At 40.6% G+C, this 22,932-nt stretch overlaps 1 protein-coding gene across 1 annotated transcript in view; it reads left to right on the top strand.

Moving 5' to 3' along the window:
• The window catches only part of DENND6A (DENN domain containing 6A), a 55,382-nt gene extending 35,847 nt beyond the window's left edge, over positions 1–19,535 (top strand). Inside the window, exons 12-20 of the mRNA XM_084793954.1 lie at positions 778–872; positions 5,679–5,744; positions 6,347–6,411; positions 9,464–9,553; positions 14,373–14,426; positions 14,532–14,641; positions 14,914–15,016; positions 16,426–16,500; positions 17,181–19,535. Of these exons, the coding sequence (XP_084650080.1) occupies positions 778–872; positions 5,679–5,744; positions 6,347–6,411; positions 9,464–9,553; positions 14,373–14,426; positions 14,532–14,641; positions 14,914–15,016; positions 16,426–16,500; positions 17,181–17,312 (790 nt within the window). The 3' untranslated portion in view covers positions 17,313–19,535. The remainder of the gene's footprint in view (positions 1–777; positions 873–5,678; positions 5,745–6,346; positions 6,412–9,463; positions 9,554–14,372; positions 14,427–14,531; positions 14,642–14,913; positions 15,017–16,425; positions 16,501–17,180) is intronic.
• The last annotated feature ends 3,397 nt before the right edge of the window (positions 19,536–22,932 follow it).

The following is a 22,932-nucleotide window of genomic DNA, read 5'->3' as shown; positions in this document are numbered from 1 at the left end:
ATTAATTTCTAAGTGTATAATTATGAGACAGCTGCTCATCTTCCATGTCTCGTCTGCGTCATGCCTTTGGTGAGTCTGCCCGTTAAACCCTGGCAGAGCATAGGTTCTCCTTGTGGTCACTGTGCTTTGTATTTCCCTTGAGTGTCTTCTAGTTGTTAGCATCATGATAGTCTGTATGCCTTTGTAGCTTCATGCTGTTGTAAGAATCATGTCTTTCCGGGGCTGGAGAGATGGCTCGCCAGTTAAAAGCACTGTCTGCTCTTCCAGAGGATGCAGGTATGACTCTCAACACCCGCATGATGGTTCACAGCCATCCTTAACTGCAGTTCTAGGTGATCTGATACCCTCTTCTGACCTTCTAGGGTATCAAGCACACACTCTACAGGCATACATTCTGGCAAAACTCACACATAAAATAAATTAAATCTAATAAAAACTCATGGGTTTTGTTTGTTTGTTTTTTGCTTTATCGAGGCAGGCTTTTTTTGTGTGGCCTTGGCTATCCTGGACTTTCTGTGTAGAACAGGCTGGCCTCGAACTCAAAGCGATCCTCCTGCCTCTGCCTTCCTAGTGTTGGGATTAAAGGCGTGTACCACCATGCCCAGCGTCATGAGTTTTTATGTTCTTATATGTAGGACTGAATATATTGCCTGTCATGTTGATATGTAATAATCAGGTAAAGGGTTGCTTTGTATGTTGTTGCCTTTTCTTTTGTGATTTAACATTCTTTTTTTTTTTTTTTTTTGCATTTTTTTGTTTTGTCTCATTTTTATACAGGCCCTCAGTCATCTTAGGGGTAACCAACCCCTTTTTTGCTAAAACGCTACAGCACTGGCCACACATTATTCGAATAGGAGATCTTAAACCTGCAGGTAATGTGTCTGCTTGGTGTTCACAGTGTGTGATGGGACTCGGCACTTGTAACTCTCCTGTGTTTGTCACTTACTGTTTATATTGTTGGCGACTTTCTTGGGGACAGCCTAGATAAGGGCCTTTGGAGAGTATAGCTTCTCGCTAAAATAGGTCTGTGCCCTATCCCAAAAGGATGCTATAGAGCCAAGAACACTGACATTTGCGTTTTATAAGCTATATAAAATTGAAATTCTAGTTTTGCTTGTAGAAATTGTATAGAAAACTAAAATGATAGCCAGATGTCATAGTGCCCATGCATAATCCCAGCACGCTAGAGACTGAGGCAGGAGGATTGCGAGTTCAAAGCAGTGTGGACCACATGGTTCCAGGCCAGCATGAGCCACATACTACAGACCTGTCTCAAAATAAGGAAGAAAAAGAAAGGCTAGAATTATTGCAGACGTTGCATGAAATTCTCATAGGTTTACGACAAGGGCTGTGTAGCCTCTTGCCATCGTATTGGTTGAGGTAGTCCTCCCAGTTGCACTTTCCTTGAGAAAAAGAGCGTAGTGTTTGGCTTGTTGCAGGAATTTAGTGTTTGTTACATTGATAAATGAATTCTTAGATAGGATGTTTACTTCAGATACCAATTTAGTGAAGCCCCTAACCCTGCCATGGTCTCCTGTCATTCGTTAGCTTTCTGAAGATACAAATGAGGTCTTAATCTTTATACTTGTTGTCATGGCTGGTTTTTACTAATATAGGCTGTTTGATTCATTGTAATATAATACATTGCTATTTACTTTTCTTTCCTATGAAAAAGGTTCCCTTAAGGATATAGGTAGAAAACTTTTGCCAGAAATCACTGGTAATGTAGTAGCAACTGACAAGTTTGTTTTAAAAATCACTCAAGGGGAGCTGGGCATGGTGGCACATGTTTTTAATCCCAGCACCCCAGCACTTGGGAGGCAGAGGCAGGAAGATATCTATGAGTTCGAAGCTAGCCTCATATTCTTAGCAAGTTCTCATACATACATACATACGTACATACATGCATGCATACATACATACATACATACATACATAGGAGGAGGAGGAAAAAGAAATTCTCATAGGGGCTGGAAAGATGGCTCAGTCCTTAAAAGCACTTGCTGCTCTAGCAGAGGAACTGAGTTTAGTTCTCAGACTCACACAGTAGCTCACGACCATTCGAAACTTTAGTTTCAGGGATCCATAATATTCTTACACATATAAAAATTTTCAGCCGGGCAATCATGGCGCACACCTTTAATCCCAGCCCTCGGGAGGCAAAAGCAGGTGGATCGCTGTGAGTTCGAGGCCAGCCTGGTCTACAGTGCGAGTCCAGGACAGCATGGCTACACAGAGAAACCCTGTTTCAACAAACAAACAAACAAGCAAAATTCTCAGGCCAGGTGTGGCAAGTGCCTGTGATCCCAGCACTCTGGAGACAGAAGCTGATGGATCTCTGTAGTTTGAAGCCGTCATAGTTGACATAGTAAGTTCAGTGCCAGGCAGAGCTATATAGTGAGACTCTTATCTCAGAAAAAATAAAATCGTCAGGCAAGTTAAGTAGAATATTTAAAAATAGGACCTAGGGCTGGGCACAGTGGTGCACACCTACAATCCCAGCATTTGGGGAGTAAGAGGCAGGCAGATCTCTGAGTTTGAGGCCAGCCTGGTCTACAAAGCAAGTCTACGACACATAGAAACCCTGTATTGAAAAACCAAAAAGAAAAAAAAAGTGATGGAGATTGATTTACATTCAGAATTTTAAACGCACCAAGATAGGAAAGATGTTTTCTTCAAGGCTGTCAAATACAAAAAGCCAAAATACTAAGAATGTAACATTTATATAATTTCTGATTGTGTCGTGGATCTTCTTGCTATAGGTAGTTTATTGTATATATGTGTAATAATATAAATGTATATGTAAAAAAAATGTTAAAAAAAAATAGGACCTAGGAGCAGGTCGGGAGAAGGGTTTGGATAGCTCCTGAACTTTTGAAAATGTAGAAGAAGCCAGGTGGGCTGTGGTGGCACACACATTCAGTCCTAGCACTCAATAGGCAGAGGCGGGCCAGCCTGGTCTACACAGTGTGTGTGTGTGTGTGTGTGTGTGTGTGTGTGTGTGTGTGTGTGTGTGTGATGATCCAGGAATGGTGATACACACCTTTAATCCCAGCAGTTGAGAGAGAAAGGCAGGCAGAGCTCTGAGTTAGAAGCCAGTGTTGTTTATTTACTGAGTTCCAAGACAGCTAGAGCTACACTAAGAAACCCTGTCTTGAAACAAAAGGAAGAAAGAAAGACAACAGATGTAGAGGATATATTTTAGCACTTAAGTGCATTTTAATTTTAGCCGTTTGTCTTAGAGAAGAAATACTATGTTCTCTATTTCTTTATCAGTGTATTTGGACTATTTCATTGCTTAACTATTTTTCATTGTTATTACATACTTATGCATTTATCGTGTGTGTGTGTGTGTGTGTGTGTGTGTTTGTGAGCACTCTAGAGTGTGTGTAGATATGAGCCACAGCATATATATGGAGGATAGAGGACAACTCTAGAGAGTTGATTCTCTCTCTAACACGTGGCTGTCAGGCCTGCAGCAAGCACCTTTACCAAACCATTCCAGTGGCCATCCGGCTGTGTATAAGTGACATCTCATTGTGGTTTTCATTTTCCTTTCCCTAGTGGTTAATAATGTTGTGTGTCTTTGCATGAGTCTTTTATATGCCTTCTTTGCAAAAATGTTTATTCAAGTCTTTACATTTTTGATGGTCTCGGTTCTATATATGGCCTGGGTGCTGGTCCCTTATCAGACAGGCTTTGTACATTTCCCTCTCTTCTGTGGCCTGTCTTTTTTTTTTTTTTTTTGGTTTTTGAGACAGGGTTTCTCTGTGTACCCTTGGCTGTCCTGGACTCCCTTTGTAGACCAGGCTGGCCTTGAATTCAGGTCGGTCCACCTGCCTGTGCCTCCCGAGTGCTGGGATTAAAGGAGTGTGACACCATGCCCAGCTTGTGGCTTGTCTTTTTACTCTCTGAATAGAGTCCTTTTATGCAGTAGAGTTTTTAGGTGTTTTTTTTTTTTTTAAGATTATATGAGGTTTACTAAATAAGCATGGGGGCTAAGTGAAGGGGGAGGGGTACCCCAGAGAAAGAAAGAGGGGGGCAGAGACAGAGGAAGAGAGGAAGAGGAAGAGAGCGAGTTATTAGTTTTGATGACATTTATTCTATATAATTTTTCCTTTATTTCTTGTGGGTTTAGAGCTATTTTCATGAGACCAGATTTACAAGCATGAATGTCTGGAGTGTGTCTTAGGGCGTTGTTTGGCCAGTTGCATAAGCTGTACAAGTTATGCAACATAAAACCCCATTGCAGATTCTGACTTTGAAAACTTAAGACGGACACAATCTGTAGAAGTATAGAAACAGCATGTCCTGTATGGCCCAGAGAGAAGGCGTAGCACAACAGAGTGTATCTCTGGGGCTCAAGAGTCTATGGTTGCCTAGAAATGTGTGTTTGGTTGTCACAAGCAAGGTAATTAGTCCTGGTGCAGAGAAGTTGCTGCTTTTTCTGTGTTTTACCTACTTGTTAAAATACAAAATTTTAACTTTATACTTAATGGAGAAATAAAACCTAAGGCTAATTAATGTCACTTGAAGAAAAAACAAGTTGTTCTGGCTTGTATTGGCTCTAATTATAGACTGATCATTTTTTTAGTGAGAAGTGGATTTGTTTATTTCCTGACAGGAAAGGTCAAATATCTGAGCTAAGTCAAGAGTTATGTGCAGACGTGCACAGGTGCATTAAGATGACTTCCACAGTGAAACCCCTTTTGCTTGTCTGCTGGTCACATCAGACACTGAATAACCATGCAAAGTAAATATTTACAATCATAGAACTTGTTTCCTTGCATTGATGACTTTTCCCCAGAGCTGCTTGGCTTCCATTTTATTTTATTTTATTTTATTTTTTTATCTTTTATTTTTTATTTTTTTGGTTTTTCGAGACAGGGTCTCTCTGTGTTAGCCTTGGCTATCCTGGACTCACTTTGTAGACCAGGCTGGCCTCGAACTCACAGCGATCCACCCACCTCTGCCTCCCGAGTGCTGGGATTAAAGGCGTGTGCCACCATGCCCAGCTTTGGCTTCCATTTTATGTTTTTAAAAGAATTGCTTGAGAATTTTGTGCGCACACAATGTGTTTTGATCAAGTCCACCTGTCATTTCTTCTACTGATGGCTACAGTTGGAGCTCAGTATCTTATACTTGATGATGTTTCCTGAGTCAGAGTGAAGCCTGCTGCACTGGTGTGTTTTTGTTATTTCACAATTAAAAAATACAGTATTTTCATTATTACCAAGAACTTAGTGATAATAAGAAATATGGCTGGAGAGATGGCTCAGAGGTTAACAGCACTGACTGTTCTTGCAGAGGTCCTGAGTTCAATTCCCAGCAACCACATTGTGGCTTACAACCGTCTAGAATGAGATCTGGTGCCCTTCTGGCCTGCAGGCACACATGCAGACAGAACATTGCATTCTTAATAAAGAAATCTTTTTTTAAAAAATTTTAAGAAAAAAGAAATATGAAACTTATTGCTAAATTATTTCTGACCCTGACGTTTAGTTTTTGTTGCACATTGTGTTTTGTCCATAATACATGAATCCTATTATGTATGATTCTTAACTACGAGTATTATGATGTTAAAGATGGAGTTTTGTACATGCCAGGCAAACATTCTATCACTAAGATACATCCTCAGCCCAGTTTATAAGAATTTTTATGTTTTCTTTTTCTTTCAGGTGAAATCCCTAAGCAAGTTAAAGTGAAAAAGTTGAAGAACCTAAAAACTCTGGATTCTAAACCTGGTATTGGCTTTTTTTTGTTTTTCAAGGCAGGGTTTCTCTGCGTTAACAGCCCTGGCTATCCTGGACTCCTTTTGTAGACCAGGCTGGCCTCAAACTCACAACAATCCACCTGCCTCTTCCTCCCAAATGCTGGGATTAAAGGCGTGCGCCACCATGCCCAGCTCTGGTATTGACTTTTATTAATGACTTTTTAAAAAAGATTTTTTGTTTATTTATTTTTATGTATACAGTGCTCTGCATGCATGTGTACGTGCACGCCAGAAGAGGGCACTAAATCTCATTATAGATGGCTGTGAGCCACCATGTGGTTGCTGGGAATTGAACTCAGGGCATCTGGAAGAGCAGCCATTGATCTTAACCGCTAAGCCGTCTCTCCAGCCCCCTAATAACTTTTCTTATTTTGTGTATACTTGTGAATGTCTGCATGCAAGTGCTATAGTGCATGATGGAGGTCAGAGGGCAGTTTTCAGGAGTTATTTCTCTTCTTCCAACATAGAGTCTAGGGATGGAGCTCATATAGGGAGGCTTAGCCCAGACTTTCATTCATTTTAAGTATATATTCATCTAGGTTGTTGGGTTTTCTATTTATCTTCTTTTCTTAGGAGTTTATACTTCTTACAAGCCATATCTAAACAGAGACGAGGAGATCATAAAACAACTCCAGAAGGTAAATACCTGCTTATATTATTCATTTAAATCTCCTTGTTGAGGTATGTAATATTTAGTTAGGGAAATTGTGTGTGTGTTTGTGTGTGTGTGTGTGTGTGTGTGTGTGTGTGTGTGTGTGTGTGTGTGTGTGTAGGGGTGTATAGTATTGTAAAATGGAACTTTTTTTTTTTCCGAGACAAGGTTTCTCTGTGTAGCCTTGGCTGTCCTGGACTCACTCTGTAGACCAGGCTGGCCTCAAACTTACAATGATCTGCCTGCCTCTGCCTTCTGAGTGCTAGGATTAAAGGCGTGCGCCACCACTGCCTGGCCAGAATTTCCTTTTTAAAAACAGTACTGCTTATTGAACCAGGACTTGATGCTTGCTAGCAAGTGCCTTACCATTGACGCATATCCCTAGTCTAGAATCTTACTTTTTTTCCTTTTGGCCCTGGCTCGCCTAGAACTCACTGTGCAGACCAGGCTGGTCTTAAACGTGTAATCTTCCTCCTTCTGCCTCCTAAGTACTGTATTACAGTCATCTGTCATCATGCCTTGGCTTGGATTTTCTTTGGAAAAAAAATCGTGTGTGTGTGTGTGTGTGTGTGTGTGTGTGTACACACATGACAGTGTCAGGGAAACATTGTGGTAAAGAGTCTATTCTCTCTTCCACCTTTTATGTGGGTTTCAAGGAAATATACCTTTGCTATCTTGCTAGTCCTGAGTCACTTTTGTTTTTTGCCTTGCACACCTCAAGCCTGAATAACTTTTAAACCCAAGCTTTAGGCCTTGGTGTTGTGGCTCGTTTCTGCAATAGCAGAACTAGGAAACTGAAACAGAAGGATCTTAAGTTCTAGACCAACCTTGCTAAATAGTGAGCCTTTGTCTCAAAAATAAATACACGGTCGGTGAGATGGCTCAGCAGGTGAAGCATTGGCTGACAAGCTGACAACCTGAATTCAACCTCTGGGACCCACATGATACAAAAAGAGAGGAAAACTACCTCTCACAAGTTCTGCTGTGGTACATGTGTGCCACTTCCCACATCCTCAGTCATATACACATACTGCTACACACAAAATAAATGCATAAACCTTATTTCAGTCCCAGGATCCACATGATAAAGAACTGACTCCTGCAGTTTGTCCTCTGATCTGGGCAAGTACTCCTTGGCACATGTGTGCACAAGCACACATGCACACAAATAAATGTAATAAAATTTTAATTAAAAAAATCAAAAGACTAGGGGCTGGAGAGATGGCACAGCGGTTAAGAGCATTGGCCGCGGGGGGGAAAAAAGCACTGCCTGCTCTTCCAGAGGTCCTGAGTTCAATTTCCAGCAACAACATGGTAGCTCACAACCATCTATAATGTGATCTGATGCCTTCTTCTGGAATGCAGGTGTGCATGGAAATAGAGCACTCATATACAAAAAATAAACAAACTTTAAAAATTTTTTAATTAAAAAAAGTAGGGGCTGCAGAGATGGCTCAGTTGGTAAGGTGCACACACATAATCAAGACGCCAGTGCAGCGGTGATCATGGACTTGAGTGTTGGTTCTGTGCTATAAAAGAATGCCAGTCACTCTGAAAACTTAGACATTGTAGGGAAAAATGTCAGTAGCATCTAACAGTAAGAGAAAGGTTGGGAGGTTTTGTTTTGTTTTTAAGAAATGTCAGTAGTATTTTTAAAATCTTTTTAAAAAGACATTTATTTATTATGTATACAATGTTTTACCTGAATGTACACCTGCAGGCTAGAAGAGGGCACCAGATTTTATTATAGATGTTTGTGAGCCACCATGTGGTTGCTGGGAATTGAACTCAGGATCTTTGGAAGAACAGTCAGTGCTCTTAACCCTGAGCCATCTCTCCAGCCTGAAATGTCAATAGTATTAATACAGCATATGCAAAATAAAGATTATTTTTACTGTGAATGAATGCTCTTAAGTATGGGATAAATGATGTTAGTCAATCTATAGGATCTCAGGTTTTACTCTGAGAACTTTTTTTTTAAAGAATTTATTTATTTTATGTATTAGTGCTCTATCTGCATGTGCACCTGCAGGCCAGAAGAGGGCATCAGATTCCAGTATAGATGGTTGTGCGCCACCATGTGGTTGCTGGGGAATTGAACTCAGGACTCTGAAAGAGGGGGCAGTACTCTTAATAACCAAGCCATCTCTCCAGCCCTACTCTGAGAACTTTGAAAATAAATTCACATTTGAATGATAAAAGCAAAGAATAGTAAGCCGGGCGTGGTGGCGCATGCCTTTGATCCCAGCACTCGGGAGGCAGAGGCAGGCGGATCGCTGTGAGTTCGAGGCCAGCCTGGTCTACAAAGTGAGTCCAGGATGGCCAAGGCTACACAGAGAAACCCTGTCTCGAAAAAAAGCAAAGAATAGTAACAATACAATACCATGATGTTTTGATATATATTATGTAATGTTTAAGTCAGGTTAAACACCCATTTTTAAAAAGCATTTATCATTTCTTTGTGGTGAAAACATTTAAAATCCTTTCTTCTATGTTTTGTTGATATTTAGTACATAATTTTCTGTGACCACCTTATTGTACAATAATAACACACTGAAACTGTTTGCTCCTATCCACCTATAACTTAGTACACGTACAGTTAGTTCAGCCTTTCCCTCCCCGCTCCGACACTCCTGAGCCTCCAGCCAAAGCTTCTTTAAAAAAAAAAAAAAGATGTATTTGTTTATTATGTATACAGTGTTTTTACTTGCCTATTCCCCTGCACACCAGAAGAGAGCACCAGATCTCATTTTAGATGGTTGTGAGCCATCGTGTGGTTGCTGGGAATTGAACTCAGGACCTCTGGAAGAGCAGACAGTGCTCTTAACCTCTGAGCCATCTCCCCAGCCCAAAGCTTCTTTTTAGAGAGTTTTACAAAATGAATTTCAAATTAAATTATTTCAACATAATGTTCTAGGGTTTTGGTTGATTGGTTGGTACTAAACATGAGTGTCTAGTTACAAAGCAGTTGGACTTAGTTGCTCACTGTCTTACATTCCCTGACACTAAAATATGGGTTTCATTTTCTTTTTTTCAAGGGTGTACAGCAGAAACGTCCTTCTGAGGCCCAAAGTGTTATTCTCCGACGCTATTTTTTGGAACTGACACAAAGTTTCATCATACCATTAGTAAGTTATTAATGAAGAAGCTACAGGATTTTGGACAAACCCTGTATTATTCAAGTGTTTTATCACTATGACGAATTCTTGAGAAAAGAGTTCAAAAGGAGGATTTATTTTTGCTCATAGTTTTAGAGACTTGAGTGAAAGGTCAGCCTGTCTCTACTGCTTTAGGCAGGAGGCAGGTAGACTGTCACAGCAGTGTGAACTTTTGACAGAGGCTGCCCACTTCATGAGAAGGGCCATGGTGTACATCAGGGTTATTCTGCCAATGACCTCTAGCCAGGCTCTATCTCAAACAAACTTAGCAGTGGACTAACCCATTGATGAGGTTAGTACTTTTATGGTCTAATCACCTAATTGCATCACCAGCTAGGGAACCAAGCCTTCAACATATGAGTCCGTTGGTAGGATACTTTATATCCAGCCACAGAAACTCCTTAATGTCGTGGCCGTAATTTTAATATCAGTGTTGCTCATTTTTTAGAAACTGAAGTATTTCAGCTAAGTCCATTTTTTTGTTTTTGTTTTTGTTTTTTGAGATAGGGTTTCTCTGTGTAGGCCTGGCTGTCCTGGAACTCTATATGTAGTTTAAGCTGACATGAACTCCCAGAGATCTACCTGCCTCCCGAGTGCTGGGGTTAAAGTTGTTTGCCACCACTGCCCAACTAACTGAATTGATTTATAAATTACTGTGTACACCTTAACTAGTGTATTAAAGTTATTTTTACTATATACTTATGTCACTTACCCAAAGACAACTTACTATGAAATTGCTACATTAGACCAACCAGTCCACCAACATGTATCTAATTTATTCTGTAGGTGTAATAGATGTTTTTGGTGATTGTTCTTTTTTGGTTTTTTGTTTGGTTGATTTTTGAGACAGGGTCTCTGTATGTAGCTCTGACTGTCCTGGAACTCATGGAGATTCGCCTGCCTCTGGCATGCGCCACCACTCCTGGCTTTGGTGATTGTTCTGTGGATTTATAGTGCAGCATTCATAGAACAAATGACTACCAGTTGTGCAGACACCCAAGGGTCAGGCTAGGTTTGTGTTAGCTGTTACAAGTCCATATATAAATACCTACAATGTGTGCAAAGCTGGAACTAGTTCCTCACCAGAAATTGCTGGAGGTCGGATGCAACAAAGAGAAAGAAACATCTAGAAATGTTGCAGCAGAATGCCCCTTTCATCGTAGTACTGCTGTTTCTCATACTGAGAAGAGCTATGCACACTGAGTTTTTCAAGAGAAAGTTTTTGAGTGGGGTGCAGGGATGTTTTCTGGGTGACTCAACCAATCCCATATCTAAGTTATGTTTTCTTCATGATACTTTCAACTACTTTCCTTCTCTTCAATACCATCTTCCTCAGACTAGGAACTCTTATTTTGTCCAGTGATGTGGGGATCTATTTCAAAAACTTTACTCGTGTCTTGTACCTGGGAGTGAGGAAGCTGCTATAGTGAGAGCCTGTGGCACTGCTGTATCCAGACTCATACTGGTACCTGGAAGTATTTGTCTACATCACTCTTACAAACAGGAACCAAGACTGGAACTTTGTTCCTGTTTCCCCTGTTGCTGAGGTAGACCAGCAGTCCTGTAGATTGCCCTCTTATAGCACACGGGCTGCTCTGTGACAGGGACTCAGGGTCAGCTGCCTCTGTCTGTCAGGGCCAGGGCAGGGCAGTGCAGTGTGCTGTGCCTTGGCCCAAGTGGGTCAAATCAGGGATACGTATGTATCCTGGTACATACGTCTCTTGAATTAGTCTGTTGTATGAGTTTATATAATGCCTGCATTTTGTTCCTTAAAAGGTTACTGAGGAGTTTTTTTCTCTGCTACTTTTTGTTTGGTTGTGGGTTTTTGTTTGTTTGTTTTACTTTGTTTGAGAGGGGGGGTCTCACTATATAGCCCTAGCTGGTCTGAAAATCACTATGTAGATCAAGATGGCTTCCAACTCACAGAAATATACCTGCTTCTGCCTCTCAAGTCCCGGGAGTAATGACTTGTGCCACCTGCTGGACTTGGTGGCGCATGCTTTTAATCCCAGCATTGGGGAGGCAGAGGCAGGTGGATCTCTGAATTTGAGGACAGCCTGGTCTACAAAGTAAGTTCAGGACATCCAGGGCTATACAAAGAAATGCTGTTTGAAAAGAAAAGGAAAGAAAGAAAAAAAAAAAAAAAAAAGAGAGACATGGGCCAACATACCTGACTGATAGTGTTTTTTGAACAGATTTTGATACCACATCCAAGAGGCTATATAATTCTGATAAAGGGACCTATGTATGTCTTGCTCCTTAGCACTTGGTCAGTCTGATGTAGGGTACTTTAACCATTTATTAAATAAATGACTAAGTAATATAGACATTCTAAGGAACTTAGTGGCATGACATATAAATATAGGCAATATCACAATGTCTTGGTAGTCATTGCTTTTATGTAGTTATTAATAGAATCTATAAATATATAAAAACAACTTGAAGATCTTTGTTATTCATTTTAGAAAAAATATTCTTTCTTGTTTTGGGGTGGAATTTTGACTCATTTAAACCTGTGTCATGTTGGAGTGGTACAGGAAGCATCAAGAGACCTTGGATTTGATGCCTAGAATCAAACAAATAAAACTGTATGTTTTTGGTACTTAGCATGGGCTAAGCTGGGCCTGGTGATTCACCTCTGTATTCCTAGCACTCAGGAGGCTGAAGCAGGATTGTGATAAGCTGAAAGCCTGCCAAGGCTGATGCTGTCTCAGAACAACAGCAGAACCAATCAAAGCAATCCCAACTGATGGAGCCATAACACAGTTCCTACCCTGGAGGCTGAGGGATCATTGTGAGAGAGAGAGTGGAGAGATTGGGAGATCCACAGAAATTGTATCTCTTAGAAATATCAGAAGCTACACCCACCAAGTCTCATCAGCATGGCTGACCTGAACAATGATAACACCAATAGACATGCTCACATGGAAGGGAAAAGTTAATGAGGCTTCTACCCTGGAGAAAAAGCTGAAGGCAACTAAGAAACACTGAAAGTGCAAGAAATAGTCTTCCCCAGGGAGAAGTATGCCAATTGGCTATCGAATACCAAGTAGTCAGACCTGAAGATGTACATACAAGATCCATTATACAGGCAGAGTGGGTTGTACTTATGAATTTAGGAGAGAGAGAGAGAGAGAGAGAGAGAGAGAGAGAGAGAGAGAGTTTAAATAGACACACACACATATGTAACAACAATTAAAGCTAAAGAGACCATAAATTTGTTCAATCCCCGAGACCCATGTAAAGGTAGAAGGAGAGAACCAACTCCACAAAGTTGTCCTCTGACTTCCACATGTTTGCTTTGGTGCTTAAGCCCACTTATATCATGTACTCACAACACGCCAATTAAACAAATGAAAATATGAACTGAGTATAGTGTCATATATCAGCTACTTGGGAAGCTAAGGTGGAAGGATCACTTGAGCCCATGAGGTCAAAATCAGCTTGGGTAGTACAGCAAGCCACCAATCTCAGAAAGAAACAAAGAAAACAAATTTTTTTAGTTAATTTTTGTTGAAACATGACTTCCCAACTCAATTTAACTGGAGCAGTATTTTGTAGGAAATGGTGAAATCGTTGAAGGAGCGTGATTGAAACACTCAGATGCAGGTTGTCTCAGCAGGGAAAGGCTCTTGCTGCAGGGCCTCATGATCTGAGTTCCATGCCTGGATCCCTGGGATCCACATGGTAGAAGGGAAGAGAGCTGACTTCCACACACATGGTGTGTGTGCACAGATGCACCTACATACACACAGTAAATAAATGAATGTAGTAACTTAAAAATATTTTTAAGCCGAGCGCGGTGGCGCAACCTTTAATCCCAGAACTCAGGAGGCAGAGGCAGGCAGATCACTGCCTGCAAGTCCAGGATAGCCTGGTCTACAAAGCGAGTCCAGGACAGCCAAGGCTAACACAGAGAGACCCTGCTTCAAAAAACAAAAAAAAAAAATTTTTTTTTTAAACCACGCAGGCTTACGTTTTCTTTCTATATACCCACAAGCAATCAGTTCTGCAGTAGCTACCGTCAAGCTGTCCCTTGACTCAACCCTGACACTATCCACCTGGCATAGCTTCAGCCCCTCCGTGCTGAGGGCTGGGTTCTTGGGTTTGCTGTACGCCGTGTTAGAAGCCAATCACAAGCTCCAGTCTGTGATTACTGATTCACTCTAAATCCCGTAATCCCCTTCTTGGCAGTCCAGTAATTTACTCAAGTGACTCGAGGAAACATTTGATGTTAGTTGGTTTCTTACACAGAGCAAAGAGTACAAGCAACTAAGTAGTATAAAGAGAGAGGCTAGAGGCGCTTGAGCGTGCCACCCTCTGTGAATGTGTGTTGGGCTACCTTAAAACTCTCCAGCCCATGTCCTTTGGATTGCAACAGAGTCGCCCTTGCAGAAGCGTGACTGAAGCATAGGTACCTGTGTCCAGTGTTACTGATACAAAGAGTGTATGTTCTGATCTGATGCTACCAGACTGGGTGGTGAAAGTCAGCAAGGCCTGACGGATTCCTTCCTTGCAGTTGTGATCCAGACCTTTTCCTGGTTAACATCTCCTAGACAGAAAGGCCATGGAAGACTTAAGAGATTTTTGTAACCTGCTCTGGAGAGTGAAATTCTAGTTTCTATAAACGGCCTAGAATAGGGAATTGTAAACCAGAAACTGTGAAAAAAGGTATGTGTGTCATAGTATTGCTTGGAAAACCATGTTATTAATATGGAAGATCCCTTAAGTAAGACTGAGTAAAAGTACTCCTAACATTCATTCATTCATTGGTTTATTTTGGCTTTAGGAAAGATATGTGGCAAGCTTGATGCCTTTGCAGAAAAGCATTTCTCCATGGAAGGTATGTGATATTCAAGCAATTTCCTCTTTCGGTTGTCTAGCTATAATTACCTTCGTTGAATAGAGCAGTTCCTTATTTCTAAATATAGTATGCCTTGTTTTCTAGAGTCCACCCCAGTTAAGACAGTTCCTTCCAGAAGAGTTTATGAAAACACTTGAGAAAACGGGGCCACAGCTCACATCTGGAATAAAGGGCGATTGGATTGGACTTTACCGGTTAATCCCTTTATTTACTTTCCGTCTATCTGTGGATCTTAACTTGAAAAACACACTAGCTGAAAACCTAGCTTATTCATATAGCATGAACTTCTGAACTATAAGAAAGGAAGGAAAGGCTGCCATGGTGGTGCACCCTCAGCTTCATAGCAAGTTTGAGGCCAGCTGGATGACTGGACCCTGGTTTTTATTATTGTTTTGTTCCAAGAGGGGGTTTTGAAAGAAGAAATAAATCTTGACCAAACTTTGCTTTTTTAAAATTTATTTTGTAGGCAGTTTCTAAAGTCTCCAAATTTTGATGGCTGGTTCAAGACCCGACGGAAAGAAATGACCCAAAAATTGGAGGCCCTTCATCTAGAAGCTCTTTGTGAAGAGGTTAGAAAATAGTATATTAGCATGATACAAGGGTTAAGATTATAGAAAATATTCTTAGAGGTTAAAAATAATACTTACAGTCCACTTGGTTACATTTTGTTATTTGTGTGTGTGTGCATGTGTGGGCACATGCTGTAGTGTCAGTATGATCTCAAGGACAGCTTTCAGGAAGTAGTTCTCTCCTTCTGCCATGCAGGTTCCAACTCTAAACTAGGCCATCGGCTTGGCAATAGTGCCTTTATCTCCTTAATTATAAATAGTACTCACAGCTAACATGCTCGTGTCCTGGCAGGGATTTCTTAACATCTGTTGAGGTAGGTGTGTTGTGATCTGTGTTGTGCTGCACCTGTGATTTAGCTCAGTGAGCTTGCCTTGGTTTCACCATTCCAAGTTGTGAAGCCATGGGGTGCTGTAGTCTGCTTTTTGGTCTCCGTGAACTAATTGTGCACATCTCTTCCCAGTTCTGTGCTCAGTGACCTCAGTTAGTAGCATGAACTCACCTGCAGTGGGAGTATTGTACCACAGAAACTGGCAGATCCTAGAAAGCAGAGAGTACACCTGGGATCAGGACTCCCTCCCTGCAGTCTCCCTCCAGCTGTTTCCAGTGTGACTTAATCGCCATCTCCAGTTAGTGTTAACAGTTTTGTCATGTGGTTGGACTGCATTATTTAGTTGTAACTTATCACCAGCCTACTTCAAAGTAAACTTTTTTTTTCTTTTCTTTTCTTTTTTTTTCCCTTCGGTTTTTTGAGACAGGGCTTCTCCCTGGCTGGTCTCTTTTAAGACCAGGTTGGCCTCGAACTCACCCAGAGATAGACCTGTCTCTGTCTCCTAGTGCTTAAAGTAAACTTCTTTAGACAGTGCAATCTTATTTTCTTTTGTCTTTAGCTTTAAATGTTGAGGTGGGCTGGTCACAGTGTTTGTTACCTTTTCTATCATAAACTCCTAGTGACTGTGGCTTTTAGAAAAATACTATGATAAATGCAACCACAAGTAAGCCCTATGAAAATCTTATTTGATGATACAAAATTTATATCGAGTACTACATTTATGTTTATTTATCTTGATTTGTTAGCTAAAATTTTCTTATAAATTACTATTATAATAAATAAAGACTAGTATTGCATTGAGCGGCTGTTTTCTTTTTCCTTCTTGACAAAAGGGCCACCTCAGAAAGGAGTTTTCTTAGATTTTGTTTACAGTTATTTTGGCTAATGTTAAAATTTATCTACCTAACAAATTTTAGATTTTCATGGAAATCACCCTTGCACTGTACTGCTGCGTTGGACTTGTATGCCCTGTCTTCCTTTCCATCTTGTCCTTCCTTTACACTAACCTCAGTGGTTGAAATAGAGAGGCTCAAATACTTTTTGAGTATGTATCAATTTGGGGTCTTCTTGCTGTTTTAGGACCTCCTTCTCTGGACCCAGAGACACACAGAAGTAGAAACAGTGGACCTTGTACTGAAGCTGAAAAATAAGTTGGTATGTAACTGAAGAGATGAAGATAGAAAGTGGACCTTTTTTGGGAAAATGGAAAATGTTTTTCTCATCTGAGCTGACACTCACTCTATTATGTGCCACAGAAGTAACTTTTTAAGTGAGACGATTTGAGATTGACCAATTGATAGTAGATCTCACTACAAATATTTGATAACTCAAACAAATCAAATGGTTCCAAATTATTCAAAAGATATTTAAAGAGTTTTAAGCTACTTTTATTTTAAATGTAAGTGTGTAGCCTGCACTTAGCAAGCATACACATGTGTGCATGCCTACTAAGGCCAGAAGATGGTGTCCCATGCATGGGAACTGTAAAGCCATGTGCATGCTGGGAACCGAACCAGGTCTTTTACAGGTATTGCTGAGCTGTCTCTCCAGCCCCTCAAAAGACACTTAGAATGGAGTCTTATGAACTCTGCTGCACCACTGTCTCACCTGGACTCTGTGTCACACAATAGCCTCAGGCATCCTCTGTGACTTTATAGAATAGCCTTTTATTGATGCCCCTTGGTGCCCCCTTCCCCACTTAACATTCTCTATAGTTTTAGTTTCTGTAAATTCTAAACTGAGACCTAAAATTCCAAGTGATCATGCTATGCAAAAGGGTTTATATAGTAAATACAATGCACTAATTCAGATAGTCTTAACTATCCCTTATGTAGTTGCAGGCTGACCGAGAGAATTTACCTGTGAAACCCAACACTGTGGAGAAGTTGCGGACACACATAGATGCAATTATCCTAGCATTGCCAGAGGACCTGCAAGGCATACTGCTCAAGACTAGCATGACGTGATACTTACCAGGTTTTCCAGCCAAAAAGGACTGTGACCCATGAAGCATACTGACATTTCATCCAGACGCACAAAGGAGCCATCTTAGTGGCAGTAGCATGGAAAACAGCTGCCATCACTAGATAGAGGTGGGAAGTTTGAGCATACAGACATTTTTAGTGCATTCGGTGGTGGTTCCACAATGCTGAAATACTGGAAGACATTTCCACATTTTTAATCACGTTCTAAAGTGCTCTTATGAGAGACCTGTGGGGCCATCAATATAAGTGACTCCAAACTGCAGTGCCGGCATTGCAGATATTTTTTTAAATTGGTGCTGCTTTGCCCAATCATGTCGAAACTCAGGGGAATATAAAAATAATGTTCACACTGGCTGTCTTCTTCAGAAGGAAAAACTGAACTTTCCAACTATAGTTAGATATAACTGAGGCGTATGTAGTGCCTTCCATTGTCCTATATGTTTCACAGGGTCCAGCTGCTAATTGTAAAGCTTTTCTTTTTTTAATTGTGATACATAACTTTAAAGGCATTATGTCAAAGTAATCATTTGCTCAAAATTGTATCTTATTGCCCCTCATGTTTATTGATTGGTATCTTAAGTTATCATGTAGGTTTCTATTTTACCACTTCCTTTGCTGTTTTCAATATTAAGTCTTATGAGTCCTCCAAAGAATGGAGGCATATGTTGTTCTAGTTTTTTCTTCCCTTTTACTAACTGGGCCTGTATAAATTAATTAGCTTGAATGTCTTTTGAAGACGTTCTCATTATGAACCTCATAGTCAGCTGTTTTTTTAGAATAATTATTCTTATGTCATTCATAAAGCACTCATGTAATAATTATTTGAGGACTTTAATTTCCTTTTGGGTTTTTGTTTGTTTGTTTTTTCAAGACAGGGTTTTCTCTGTGTAGCCTTGGCTGTCCTGGACTCACTTTGTAGACCAGGCTGGCCTCAGACTCACAGAGATCTACCTGCCTCTGCCTCCCTGAGTGCTGGGATTACAGGCATGTGCCATTGTGCCTGGCTTTTAAGTTTAATTTTCAACATTATTTGGTGGGTGATACTTTTCCCCCCAAATAATGATTTTCAGAATACTTTTTCTGTTATTGTTTGACATGGGAACTTTTGTCTAAATCAACATTATCGTTTTGTTTGTTTCCATTTTATTTGTACTACCTTGCCAAAATTAGAATGGTATTGCTTGATGTAGTAATATTGTTTTGTTTGTGTTTAAATGGGAGTGTTTGCAGAAGCCACTGTTCAGATAGGCACACACACGAAGCAGCACATATGTAAATAGCTGTGTCTTAAGTATCCTCCCCTCCAAACAGCCAAAACTAGGTGTATGTGTTTGTCATACAATGGCTTAAGAAGCCATCTCTTGTTCTCTGTTGATGTTGTTTTTAAGGGCATTTTTGATCCAAGAAAGGTTCTCTGTGCTTGTGACCGTGGTCTCATATCCAAGTGTGCCCTTAGTCATGGATACAGTCTCTTGAAGAATACCACTGTCAAAGAAAGAATATAGCATTTGGATGAAATCATTTGTCTGGATCAAATGGGTTATTTTGTGAAACAATGTTCCCCTTTCAGAAAAGGGGCAACTACTTTTATATGCTAAAGTACTTCATAACTTTCTGGGAAACTTTATTTAGGTAGAAATTGTCATCTTATTATTTTTCAAAAAATGTATTTTAATAATTTCACAATTTATATACAGTTTGTGACATTAATATGAAAGTCATTAGTGTTATATCAAGGATCTTTTGAAATATACTTCTACAGGATATCTCACTTGAAGTTTATTTTGCACACATAAAGAATAACATGAAATGTCAATTAGCATGATAATGCTGTCTTTACATTTAGCACATATAGTAGAAAATCAACCTATGTTGAAAACCGAATCATATTCACCTACTTTATCTCTTAATTTCAAATTATGTACATGCAAGAATAGTTTAAGGTTGCATTGTAAACCCAAGAAAGACTGAATGGTAAGTTAAAATTTTATGTGGTTTTCAGAATTGTCTCTCTGTTTTTTTTTAAAGAGTTTAGTATTCAAACCCTGCCATTTACCGTGTTATCTCTACCAGCATGGGATGGAGTCAGGGCTTGAGGGTGTTATGTAATGCCCAGTGCCTTCTATTTACAGTGCGAAAGAGGTTTTGTGGAGGCATTTATGGTCATTACCAAAAGCTGAATAAAAGGCCTTGGATTTTAAAACACTTGGATAGCTTATGTTATGTCTCTTCTGTGTGTTTGTTTGTCTGTTTTACAGACAGGCTTTCAGGAACCCCAGACTGTCTTCAAACTCCCTGTGTAGCCAAGGCTGACCTTGATCTTCTATCTTCCACCTCCTCAGTGTGGGAATTACAGACCTGTTCCATTACACCTAGTCCATGCAGAGCTGAGGATTAAACCCAAGGTTCATGCATTCTAGGCTAACACTCTGCCAACTGAGCTACACGCCCAGCCCTAACTTGGATTTCTTATATTTGGAATACTTGGAAAAATATACATAATGGAACTTGTACATTATTAAAATAGTTTATTTCCAGATAGGTTTTTTTTTTTCAGACAAAATTAAAGTCAGAACCTTTTCCTGTGTATTTTACTATAAACAGGTGAAAATAAAAGATTAATATCTTAGCCAGGCGGTGGTGGCACACACCTTTTTTTTGTAAATATTTTTTTACTTTTTCCATATACATTTATATTATTGCACAGATATACAATAAACTACTATAACAATAAGAACCATGATGCAATCAGGAATTATATAAATGTTACATTCTTAGTGTTTTGGCTATTTGTATTTGATAGCTTTGAAGAAAACATCTTTCCTATCTTGGTGCTTCTAAAATTCTGAATGTAAATCAATATCTATCATATCTCATCATTATTAACTTAAAACATCTATGTAGACCTAAAAACATCTTTAACCCCTAACAACTAAACTTATCTGCTCTTCAGCTCTATCAGAGATTTGAGAAGGAATAAACTTGATTATCTGAGTATGCCAAGGTGGCATACACCTTTAATCCCAGCACTCAGAAGGCAGAGGCAGGTGGATCTCTGTGAGTTAGAAGCCCGGCTCGTCTACAGAGTGAGTTCCAGGACATCTAGGGCTACACAGAGAAACCCTGTCTTGAAAAACAAAGAAACAAACAAGCAAGTACCCTTAGAGGCTGGGGAGATAGCTCACTGCTAAAGTGCTTGCCTTGTAAGCATGAGGACCTGAGTTCGCCTGAATTCAGACCTGGAACACACATGAAAAACCAGGTGCCCTGCATATGCTGTATCCCCTGAGCTGGGGAATAGTGGATCCTTGTGTCCCACTGACCAGCCACTGTAACTTACAGTGCCCGTGAGACACTGTCCTGAGGAATGGCACTCAAGGTTGATGTTTGCCTTACACATGCACATACTGAGGGCTGGACATGGTGACACTTGTCTTTAATCGTAGCACTTGGGAGGGAGAGGCAGGAGGATCCCTGTGAGCCACCATGCCCGCTTAATTATAAAGTTCTTTTATATTTTACCGTGTGTGTGTGTGTGTGTGTGTGTGTGTGTGTGTGTGAGAGAGAGAGAGAGAGAGAGAGAGAGAGAGAGAGAGAGAGAGAGAGAGAGAGAGAGAATGGATGCTACATCTGCCAGGGTAGCTGCCTAGTAAGTTTCCAGGGTTTCTTCTGTGGGTTCGGGGGACTGAAGCTCATATGATCATGTTTGTGTGGCAAGCTACTGAGCTGTGTCTCCAGCCCTGCTTCCTGTGTTGTTTGTTTGTTTCTTTTTTAAAGATCTCTTATACAGGGTTCTGCCTGCATTTACACCTGCATGTACATCTACACATACCAGAAGAGGGCACCAGATGTCGTTATAGATGGTTGTGAGCCACCATGTGGTTTCCGGGAATTGAACTCAGGACCTTTTGAAGAGCAGCAGTACTCTTAACCTCTGAGCCACCTCTCCAGCCCCTGCCTGCTGCATCTTAAACCACTGTTTCATATGTTGCTGGTTTGGGTTTTATGTTGTTCTAGGTGGTAAGTCTGATCCTTGTTCCTTGAATTTTGCTAGTAGGAAGAACTAGCAATCCAGTTTTAATAGGCTTCTAGGCTTGAGAAATTTAAAATTTTAAGAATACAGATGTATGAACCTAACACGTGATTAAAGAAAAATACAGGCTCTTGAGACACACACACACACACACACACACACACACACACACACACACACACACACACACACACACACACACACATACTCTGGTCTGGAGCTTGCCATCCCAGTGTAATTTTAAACTTGTGATCCTCCTGCCTCAGCCTCCTGAATGTCAGGATTACATGTCTGCAACCACCACATCCTATTAACATGAGATAATTGTTCCTTATCACTACCAGCTCTGAAGACAGGATTAATGAATGAAATGACTCATTAAATCTTAGTTTGAGGGTTACAGAACACTTGTTAGGTTGATTATTCCTAATTTTCTGAAGCACGGGAGATACTTTCAATAAATGGGAGCATATAAAACATTTGTGTTGAGCCGGGCAGTGGTAGCCACGCCTTTAATCCCAGCAGAGGCATGCGATCTCTGTGAGTTCAAGGCCAGCCTGGTCTATAGAGCAAGCTCCAGGACAGCCAAGTCTATACAGAGAAACCCTCTCTCAAAAAAACTACAGGAAAAAAAAAAGATTGTGTTTTGTCAGTGTGGTGACTCACACCTGTAATCCCAGTGTGTGGGAAGAATATTTGACCTTTGTGGGCTTTGCAACCCCAGTTCCCAAATAATCGAGGCAAGAGACCTTTCAGAATTATAAAAGCTTTAGGGCACAATAACTGGGCAGGTATCAACCTGAAAGTGAAAATGAAAGCAAAACATTGACACCACACAAAGGCCACAGGCTTGTGTGGTGGGAGGCTTTGAGACATAACCTTCTCTGGTTAATATTGCTATGGTGCATAGTAAGTGGATTTAGACATTCAGAAATGAGGAACCTGACACACAAGGCATAAGGTCTGATTCACCCCCACACCACCACAGCCCGCACACACTTTTTACTCCTCTCCCCTTCATTTCTTTAACTGGAATATTTATAAAGGGAGATACAATATGACTGGAAACAATGGCCTCAGTTGGTCTACTCTGAGACCAGAGCATGCACAACCCTTCTAGAAGTCAGAAAGTGACCGCTATGAATCCTGAAGTCTGACGGCGTAGTAGCTGCGCTCTCTGCTTTTAAGTTTTCTGGGCTAAGACTGGCTTAGCTGGTGGAGTCCCAGCCTAGCATGCAGCAGCCCAGCATAAACTGGACGCAGTGTCAACGCCTGGAGCTAAGAGGATCACAAGGTCAAGTCATCCTCAACTACAAGTAAGCCTGAGGTCAGCTGGGCTACGGGAAAGCTGTGTCTCTGAAAAAGATTAGCTGGGCGTGGTGGCGCAGGCTTTTAATCCCAGCACTTGGGAGGCAGAGGCAGCCGTCTGTGAGTTCAAGGCCAGCCTGCCCTACAAAGCATGTCCAGGATAGCTAAGGCTCTTACACACTGTCTTGAAAAACCAAAACCAAAACCAAACCAAAACTAAAAACTCCCTGTCAGAAATGTTAAGATAGTTCAATGCATATA

Source organism: Acomys minous (assembly GCF_964271855.1).
Source record: "Acomys minous genome assembly, chromosome: 9".
NCBI classification, from domain to species: Eukaryota; Metazoa; Chordata; class Mammalia; order Rodentia; family Muridae; genus Acomys; species Acomys minous.
The sequence above is the reverse complement of the archived record's forward strand: the minus strand, read 5'-3'. Positions and strand labels throughout refer to the sequence as shown.